Here is an 11,106-nt window from a genome sequence, read left to right as displayed (position 1 = left end):
GATATGGTTACTAAAAATCTCCTTTGTGCGAATATTATGGAGTTTACGCGCAACTGGACCCGCATTTCGAAACAGGTGGCAGCAAACCAGGGAAAGCTCTCTTTACCAACATCTAGAGGAAACTGCGTGCACCGAACTAAAAGGCCTGTACACTGTTTGTTTAAAAAATGTTTAAATTGTATACATATAATGTAATCTATGAAATATAGAGCTTTGGTTTAGGAATTTTGTTTTGTTTTTCTCCCGTTCTTTGTTTTGTAACAATAAACCTGAATCATACCTTACCAGGGTTATCTAAATAAAAGACTACATAGCGTTGTAGATAATGATATATACAGACAAAAAGAAAGAAAATACGTATACTTAAAAAAAAAAAAAAAAAAAAAAAAAAAAAAAAACTGTTCTCCACCACTGAAGAATAAGATTTATAAATATTAATTTTATCAATCAGAATGAAAAGCATTACTATTTAGAAATTTTTAACAAATAGTCTTTAGCTTTCTTAACAAATTTATTCCTGAAAATGTTAGTCAATATTAACGAATACAAGAATGGGAGACAAGGAACTGAAATTTTTTTCACGAAAAAAGAGATGGATATACATAATTATGCATTATTACAGAATTATAACCTACTCCATTTTTATTTCAAAGCTATTGTTAATCTCTAGCCTCCCTCATATGCGAACATCAAGAAATGTGATAAAGAGTTACAAGAATAATATTTTACTACGTAAGAATCTTCTATGATTGTAAGCTTGCGTTCATGGGGGTTTGTTGCACGGTCTACTAATTTCTCAACCAAAGCATTTTACAGAGCTGTCGCTATCGGACAAAAATACCGGAAAAAAGTAAATGTATAAAACTTAAACAATGTTTATTTTGTGTAATTAAATCGACTGTGACTGTGATTTTGAGTTTAACGTCCCTTTCAGCAGCGAGGCTATATGAAATGTAGACCTACAGCTGAACGTGGGATCCGAACCACATGAGCTCTCGCCAGGAAACGAACCAGGATCTTCTACGCCAATGGCGCGTACGTGAACTGTTTAGCTACAAGGGGACTCTGTAACAAAATTGAAATACACGACGCTCAGTCATAAATGATATCACATTCCTATTCAAAATAGTTTTGTCAATAAGATTTCTCGAAAGTTTCTTGTAAAGTACACACACTTATAGCTCGCAATAGGAAAATATATTTAATGCAACAGAGGCTATAAACATTAAAATGATGGGTAGTTCTGTTGGCACAATGCTAAACTTTCCTCGAGACTTTCGATGAAGTTTCCCCACAATTGAGATTCCTCTGATCAACGTAGATAATACTGTCTCTCAGCTGGCGGGGTTTGTGATGTGTTATTATAGATTTTACTTTTGAGGAATTCAATTATAAGTTGTCAACTAAAAGTAAGTTTTATTTAGAACAAAAATCCGATAGCTTTCATTTAAAAAACTCTTAAAAATTTCGTTTTGTCTACATCTTCACATTATTACGAGCTATTGTCGTCTGTTAAAGTTTAGCGTCCCTTTTTCTGCACCGCGGCTATATAAGACGTAGATTTATAGTTTAAGGTGGAATCGGAACCAACCGTAATCCGTTCAATGCCCTCCAACCGGGAAACAAATCCAGGATCACGTGCACCAAAGGAGCTCGCGCAAAACCCTAGTCCAGCGGGAAGAATAACTGTTATGTTGATTACTAAGACCTGATTACCACATAAAGTGATTTAACAAAACATAAGAAATATTATATACAAATCAACTGCACACATAAGAGGAAACAAATATTGATAATAGGGTATACAATACCTTATACATATGCTTATCACCTTTATGAGCTTTTATATGTACATTCCAGCCCCCTTTGCTTTTAAACTTCTTTCCGCATACATCACAGTTGTAATTTTGGGTATCTTTATGTGTTGATACATGCTTAACAAAAGACGCTTTAATTGGAGTTGCATGACCACAGTACGTACCTGAAAGCATAAATAACAGTGTAAAATATTACAAAGTTAGGGCAATTGGTAGTAGTAGTAGTAGTTGCTATTACTATCATTATTATTAGTAGTACAGTATTTGGTACTACAGTAGGGAGCAAGTCGGATTGCGGATCGTCTGCAAACACTGCGATAATTTTTACAATAAAGGTATTGTTTTGCTCAACGATAGTTTAATTTGGATTTAAATCTACTAAAGCAAAGTTTATACAATGGAAAATATTACAGTAAGGATTCGTTTATTTTATTTATTTATTTTTTATTTTATTTTTTTTTTTTTTTTTATTGTTCCAGGTGGCGAAAGGTGAAAATGATAACCAATGCTGTGAAAGTGTAAACTGTGTAGTGGTACGCAGAACTAGTTAACCCCTCACGAAACTGTTTCACAGTTGTTACTTTTATTGCATAAACTATGTCCTTAACATACTGCACAGGCAAAAATCCAGAGGAATAATGTCAGGCGGCTAGGGTGGCCAGGAAATTGGACTAGTTCCAATCGATTTTTGTGAGAATTCCTCATTCAATGCGTTCCGGTTCTCCAAATGCCAGTGTGGAGGTGCTTATCCTTTCCACGCCTTGATTCTTCTGGCATCCAGAGGGTCTCTGTGATAAGTCTGCGCGGAGCCTACGTTGATCTGCAATAATGGATCCAGTTCTGCGTACCACTAGACAGTTTGCGCTTTTCAGCATTGGTTGTCATTTTCACTTTTCACAATCTAAAATGATAAAAAATAAATATACCTTACTCTTCATTAGCTATTTAAAATTTTCATAGATAAGCAACTATCTACTACTTAATAAATTGTTCTTCCCTTATTACTCTGTTTATTATGAATATTTGAAATTAGGGCGTTTCAACTCAGACACCATGTATTAGTACGATAAATGGACGAAATCAATTTTATATCTAGCCAACAGCTCTATAGGTGCGAGTTCAATGATATGCAAAGAATGAAACACGACTGGAGCTACGATCAAACCCGGGTCTCCGAACCCTGCCAATGCCTCCGCCATTACGCTACCATCCGTTCCCTAAACGGCCAAAATCATTCTTAAAGTTGGTACTCAGCCAATGAGATTACATGGACTGAATCACATGTTTTGTGTATTAATAGTATTAGTGTTCACATTTATTAGTAAAAGATACATATATACACAAAATATCTAGCTAGCTAGGTAATATTAAAACTAGAAAGTAAGTCCAATTGCTAACTAAGCTATTAATAAGAGCTCTCCTCTGGGATAACGCTTCTTTTATACTAGTATACAGACAAAATCACGCTCTTCCTACATAACCCATATAAAGAATTTGAATATCATTGCCGTCGCGTGCCCCATCTTGGTATAGGATTTAATGCATATTATTTTGTGCGCTTGTTGCCACGTTATTTGTCTCAGTTACAAACTCGAATAGTAGCTCGGCTTACACCTGAAGTACTAAGTATGGTCTCGGATATGTTCAGTGATTGTAAATGGTGGTTGGTGTCAAATTTATGAGAAAAAATGACTTTCATTCCTGCGTTTGGGTGTATGTTAATTATCATCATGATATGCATTACATTCGAGTTTGCCAAATTTAAATAAACTAATACGAAAATTTTGTTTAGATACTAAAATATTCTGATTAAACTGGGTTTTCACGAACCTTGTGCTTCACTAGTCTATATCTGATCAAAGTAGGCATTGGAAAACTGAACTGGATGCCATGCAGCACGCTGGACCACTGCATTTCGAAGTATTTTTTAGATTCTACGGTGTTGTCATTCAAGTCCTAATTTTGCTTTTTGTTTCAGTTAATTTACAAAAACCAAATTTACGCGAATTGTGCTTGGAACAGCTCTGAACAGTTAACATCGACTGGAACTATTCATTAATGTGGAACAAAATGTTATTAAACCTGTTCGATCTTTTTTCTAGGCCAGTTTTTTTCTTTTTTCTAATTTTTTTTTTTAGGGAGCAACTTTCGTTCATTACTTGAGGAACTTAGTGTCTTTTTTTTTTTTTTAGCACAAAGGCCATATGAGACGTGTATCTATAACTTAACATGGAACCGAAACCACATGATATCCTACCGGACATCGAAGTCGGATCTGACAGAGCATACAGTAACTATGTACTGAGGGATGAGCTCGAAAGGAGCTCCTTCATGGTTAAATGGTTAGCAGTATCCCTTTCGGTGCAGAAGACCCAAATTCGATCCCGATGGGAGATCATGTGGTTCGCATCCACGTTAAACTGTAGGTCCACGTTTCACATTGTCCCGGTGTTGAAATGGTATGCTAAATTCCCAAAATAATAATAATGACTAATCTTACAGTCTTCTGTTATTCAAATAATGATATATGAGCTCTAAATCCTTCATACTACTGTCATTTCTTTCTTTTTTTTTAAATGAACTTTTCTAGAAGGATGATGAAAATTATCTTGCGCTCCTACTCCCGCAAGGAAACGTTTTTCCAAGGTTCATTTTCAACTGTCATTTCCTTAGAATATATACAGGGTGTCCATAAAATACTATCATTTTTTAAAGTGGTATTACGTCGCTTTGGATAATCGTGTTTAAATAAAATTGGTCGCATTTGAAAGAAAAACTCAAATATTTTCACTGTAACTCATAGACATAAAATGTGACCCCACGACTGGCGATGCAGACGTCAAGATGACATTCCCATTCACGCCACACACGTTTCAACATATCTGATGAAACGGACTGGATGGCAGCACTGATACGAACTTGCACTTCTTGAGGTTATGAGGCAATGGGGATATAGGCAAATTGACGTATGTGTAGGAGCCTGATGTTGAAACCTTCACTTAAAAGCACGCTGAGCCTGCACCAGACTCTGCGTGCTGATATTTCAAACACACCAACTTCGTTCTTGTAGGGTCGCCGTAACTCCTTAAAACTTATTCTTTAACAATAACGCAAAACAATGTAAGGAAATGAATTTACGTTAGCACATTACTGCATAACAGTACAGAAATATAAAAGCTTCCCAAGTGACCTCCAGCAGAAACAGCAACTGCCTGCTAAATATCCAACAATGAATCCATATCGACTAATCACAAAGTAAACATGAGTGAATTTACTTTTTCTGTGTTTGATCCCATCCATTATTGACTTTGTTATCTATTGTTGACATGCACAAAAATATTTGAATTTTTCTGTCAAGTGTGACGAATTTCATTTAAATGCTATTGTCCAAAGCGACGTGATACCTCTTTAAAGTACAATAGTATCTTCATGGACACGTTTCATTTCACTCTGAAAGTTCATGGATTAAAAAAAAAAAAGTGTTGAAAAGGCATCCATCATCCCTGTGGATACTTACACTGATACACCTCACCAATTTTGTGCTTTTTCCATACGTGCAACTTCAAAGTTTCTCTCGAGCAGAATTTCTCGTCACACTTATCGCATTCGAACGTACGTTCCTTCGAATGACTGACACGTGGAGGTGTATCCTCTTCTGTCTTTTCGGTACCGGTAAGTAATTTCCCACAAGCCCCACAATGAGGATCACTGCTTGAAACTGAATTCCAATCATTTCTTCCATCCTCGGAACTACAAAAAGTAACAAAATATTTTATTCAATACATAAAAATCCTCAACAAAAATTTCCACTTCCATTTAATTCAAGAGGAGATTTATTTTTTAAAATTACAAAAATCAACAATACAGACTGATTTTCTGGAGATCATGGCCTATATACTCATAAGTATCTAACAGAAATACGCTAGCTCTGGTGAAAAACAAAATGTTAATTTTACTGTGAATACTTTCATTACATAATGATGCTGTATAGCAACATAAAATTTGAATAACTGCTTGTCTAAAATAAGACGTCATGAAGAATCATGTATGTACAGTCAGTGACAAAAGTTATTTCCGTTTGGTAAAATGTATTTTGGAAATAACAGTGGTATGGGTGGAACGTCTAGAAAATTACAATCTTTTTAATTTATTGAAAACTGTACTCAAATTGTCCTTCCATTTCGAAGTTATTTACAAAACTAATTTCATCAAACGGAAACAACTTTTGTTGCTGACTGTACAAACCTATTTGCTTAATCATTAAAGTAACCGTGTTGCTTTAGTTAAATTTTGAACATTACTCAAAAAATTCGATAAACCACGAAACTGCTGTGATCTTTGGAGTTTAGAATCCCTATTAAAGCTATATGAGCATTCAGAATTGTAGAATTATAATACCGTACTATAAATTAGAAAATTATTAATATAGCCACTTATCCCTACTCAAAAACTGCATTATAATTCAACAAAATTTGAAAATATGCACTATCATAGTATGGTTTATCTGCTACAGAATGCTACCGTTGGGCTTTAGGAGAACACTCTGTTCCTGTTTGGAAACATTCTTTTAAAACAAAACAGAATATTGTTAAAAATCTTCAGACAAAGAGAAACAAGAAGAAAAATTAAGACATAGAAAAGAACTGCATAAAACAGTGCTATTGCACAGAAGCAACAAACAATTTGTTCCAGGTGTAATTTCATATCAAATCATTTTTTGACTAGCGTGACACTGCTTTAAAACTTGTCATACTCTCTTAAATCTGCAAGGTTTACTGAGGAGTATGGCGACAGGTACTGTACAGCTATATCAAAACCGATGTTCAAATGTAAAAACTGCAAAGGAATTGTAGGCTGCATTGCTTCTTGTATAATAAATGCATTCTTTTTTTTTAACAAACTCGGTACATATATTCTACGTACCTATGATAAAAATAAAAGGTAATCAAATAAGAGACAGAATTATTGTGGCAAATACAGAGAACATTATATACATGAAGAAATCGAAATATCAATGGAAGACCTGCAACGAACTAAATTCAGTAATAATCGTCATCATGTCATTTCCTCATGTTGTGTAAATGTATGAATAGGAAACACAAATGTAGAAATTGCTACTATCTGCAAGCATTTTAAAAGAGTACGACTTCTGGACATTAGCAATATTTCCAGACAGTGCGCACAAGGTATGGACTATATTTAAAGAAGACAAGTGCATCTGTCAAAATTTGTGTAAAATATCAAACGTGAATATTCCTTGATCAGATCTTACAGTACTTCCTTACACCCTTAGTAACATAGAACGTAGGAAGTACAGTAGACTTTTAATGATAATGCACCTTATTTAAGTAATAATATCATCAAACAGGACAGTCTCACAACAACTTAATACATACAGAATGCCACAACCAAAGTATGCGACAACGACCTGATGTCCATCAATGAAATGCTTGAGGACAAGAGCGAAATAGTAAGGACGCCACAGAAAATATATTAGACATCAACAATATCAGAGATTATTAGTGTATTAGATATCGTAAAACATCTCACTTATATGGTAAAACGGAGTCTACTATTATTGCCAGTTCTGGTGTGTTTATGCAAACTAAAAATAAATCATCTAGTGTCTGTTTTAGACTTTACAGGGAAAAGTAAGTAAAGAAGCTTAAATTAAGGTATATTTTCGACATTTTCAGTCTCTGGTCCAGTGTAGATTTTATTCTCCTCTTTTTACATTTTATCTAAGACAAATAATGTTTAAACAATATATAAATGCTTTTGCACAATTAACAGTTTAACTCAGGGACAATCATGTAAACAACTTTTAACCAGATGAACATATTAATTGTTCCACGTCTTGCTATGTTTTACATATATTAATAGTTATTAAATAGCACATCGCTAATGGAAGTAATGAAATCCGGAAAAATGTGAATACACACATGTTTACCATACTAAACAACACCTGGACCTCCATAGCTTCGCAACGAACTTTTATTATTATTATTATTATTTAATAATTCATGGTATGTAAATTATTTAATCACTTATCAACAGACCCATCAGATTTTAACCCCTCAGGGAGTTAAAAGAAAGATTTATTAGCAAGAACAGTTTCTGCAGTTTTCAGAAATTTTTAAATGACGACGTTTTTAGATGAATTTGTATTTTAAAAAATTCATAATACATACAATCAATATTAGTAAATGTGTATTACATATAATGTAAACAATTTGTATCTTATTTGAGGTAATGTGAGAACTGCATATAACTCTATTGCCTACGGAACCTCGAGGTTCAATGCTGCATTCATGAAAGCTCTCCATTTACTTTTGCCTTCAGCCAACTAGGAGTTCCCACTTTGTATTCCATCATGTCCAAGGGTTTTCTCGAGATGCTCAGGCTTGGTTCCATATTATTCCATTCCACCAATTATTCCACAATCACTCACTTGCCTTAACTATCGTCTCCTTTTGCTTAAACAGTATAGTCGTGGGAACTGAAAGATTTTTCTACATTTGTATTCATATTCCTGCGAGATCCATCTTAATATTGTTCTTTCATCTGTGGCTAGGTCTTCCTAACGACATTTTTCGAATGGACTTCCAGTTAAAATTTTGAAAGCATTTCGACGTTCTTCCGTTCTGGCTAACATGACCAACCCACCTGAGCCTCCTAGATTTAACGACCCAACCAATGTTTGATAAACAGTATAAATTATGCAGTTCCTAGTTAGGAAGTTTCCACCATTCCCCATTCCCGCCCCTTTTGAGTCCGAATATTCATCTTAGGATTTTATTTTCAATTACTTTCAGGCTGTGTTCTTTCCTTAAAGTAAGAGACCATATTTCACAATCGTACAGCACAACATAAATAATAATTATCGTTTTATATACTTTAAGCTTCAAATTCCTTGACAGAATTCGCGAAGGGAAAAATATTTTCAGCTAAACAACGACATGAACTCCCGGCTTTCAGTCGACATTTAATATACGTAACGATTTCAAAGTATATTATTCTCATTGATGGTCCACTACATCTTTGATGCAATATCATTCCGGGTTGGATTCCCGCTGGAAGAAGATCGAACTCATTAAAATACTTCAGATGTCACTTTTTAACTGTAGATCTTCTATATAGCCTCACACTGTTAACAGAGAACGAAAATATAGATCAAACATTCAATCTAACATACATCGAAACTGTCAGTTATGCACACCAAGAATGATAAATAAGTAAACATGCTCCCTGTTTCACTACAGTACGAGATTTGTAAGTGATTGGTAGGCTTCGTTACTACGATTGCTGGGGAACTGCCACTGTCAAAAGAAATCTCTACCAGAGTATAGCATCCCACACCTGTATTTTCGGTATACCAACTTACAAAATGAAATTCGATATAAACAACTAATCCTAATGCATGTATCATCATTAAACTTACAGTAAGATTAGTTTTAGAAGGAACATACAATAAAATTTTCTTACCTGGAACCACAGACGTAACACACGTTTGGCGATTCTTTCTCTTTCTCAGTGGTAGTGAACTTATCGGCATTTGATTGTTCAGCAATAATAACTTCTACACCTACATCACCTTCACCTGTTTCATTATTACTAACATTGGGTTTTATTTTATTGGTCTTCTTTGTCCTCTTGCATTCCCTATTGTTTCTTACTGAACCATTTGCATCTCCATTTGAAGATGTCACGGATCGATCTGTTTGTTCACTTACATCCAAATCTGTTCTTTCACTTGATTGAGTGGCTTCGTTTGCTCCTGGTGGAACAAGAATTTCTACACAAGGTTCAACAGTATTCACATTAGCAGTTTTCGATGCTTCAGGAATACGAGCTACCTGTTGATTTTCACCAAACATTGACATGAAATAATCTTCATCTGTACTTGATTCTTCTATATAACATCTCAGTAATTTTGCCTTTCTGTATTTTTCAAATGCACTGATCATATCTGTCATTTCAATATCAGTTTGAATAGAAATTGTTGATTTCATATTTGACGGAATACTTTTATTTTGTGTATCACAGTCTTCGCATACTAAACTAGTATCACTCATTTCAGTGTTGTCCGTGTGCGTTTCTGATGTAACATGATTTGACTGTTCTGAATTGGGGAATAATGATGTGAATGAACTATTTGTCATCTCCTCTTTAAAATCAAATGCATTAGCTCTTTCAATAGTTGTCACATCATTGTCAGTGTGTCTCACAAAACTATCATTCATCTCTTCCAGCTCTTTATTTGAAGATGTGTCTACTTCAGATATATACGAACGTTCATGATTGCTACTGTCAGATACAGACTCTGGAATTTCTTTATTCGCGCTCTCAATATCCGTATCACACTTCTCGCCACCCGTATCAAAATTTCTTAACTGTTCACACGGAAATGTTACACAATTTTGATGGTTTATAATTTCTAAAAGCCCTTGCACCCCAAGGCACTGGGCGGTATATAATAGACTGTCTACTTTATCTTCTGGAACAATCACATCCCCTCTATATATGAAGTCTATAATCATTCTAATGTCTTTCGAAGATGCTTTTATACCCAATTCATCTAAATTAATTGTGTGGATCCCCGTTTCACTTATTCCTGAATCATCATTGTGTGATTTCAGGAAAGAATCCCTGAAGTAAGTACAGCTTGCAGCTAACACTAATTTATGAGCCCCTATATTTTCTCCTTCGCAAACTAAACTCACATCTAACATGGCTCTTTTATTAAATAAGCTGATAAGATTCCTACACAATGCTTGGTCATGTCTATCCCACACAAAACAAACTTCCTTAGGAGCTGCCATTTTGAACACACGATTTGTTTATCCTGTGCACTTTCCAATTTTTATCAAACCTTGCTCTTCTTCTATCAGCATTTTAAAATATCGTATTTTATACGTTATCTGCTACACTTCACATATCTAACATGGTCCCATTATTGAACAAGATTAATATATTCGTATATAATTTAGAAATTTATTTATATTGTACGTGAACTACATTCTAAACACTCTTGACTGTACAATTGATACTGCTAGTATTTAAACTGTGCACTTTCCCCATTTACGAACCTTTTCTTCATCTTCTTCCTTCAACATTGAATAAAACTATATGAAATCGAGCATATGAAAAAAAAAAGTTTAGGCACACCACTTGAAAATAATTGTTGAAAAATTATATTTTTTTTCACTAATTTCCTTCTTATAGTTCTCCAAAATACTTGCGATAGGCGACATGAGAATACCCCACTTGGCATAGATGAAATTTTAAA

The 11,106-nt window shown here is 34.4% G+C and overlaps 1 protein-coding gene across 1 annotated transcript in view; it reads right to left on the bottom strand.

Moving 5' to 3' along the window:
• LOC145687993 (uncharacterized) overlaps positions 1-10,891 on the bottom strand; it is a 29,647-nt gene extending 18,756 nt beyond the window's left edge. The window contains exons 1-3 of the mRNA XM_081761647.1: positions 9,303-10,891; positions 5,335-5,567; positions 1,812-1,981 (exon numbers count right to left, since the gene is read on the bottom strand). Of these exons, the coding sequence (XP_081617773.1) occupies positions 1,812-1,981; positions 5,335-5,567; positions 9,303-10,639 (1,740 nt within the window). The 5' untranslated portion in view covers positions 10,640-10,891. The remainder of the gene's footprint in view (positions 1-1,811; positions 1,982-5,334; positions 5,568-9,302) is intronic.
• Positions 10,892-11,106: the final 215 nt, after the last annotated feature.

Source organism: Thermobia domestica, chromosome 6 (genome assembly GCF_964235325.1).
Source record: "Thermobia domestica chromosome 6, izTheDome1.hap1.1, whole genome shotgun sequence".
Classification (NCBI taxonomy): Eukaryota; Metazoa; Arthropoda; class Insecta; order Zygentoma; family Lepismatidae; genus Thermobia; species Thermobia domestica.
The sequence above is the reverse complement of the archived record's forward strand: the minus strand, read 5'-3'. Positions and strand labels throughout refer to the sequence as shown.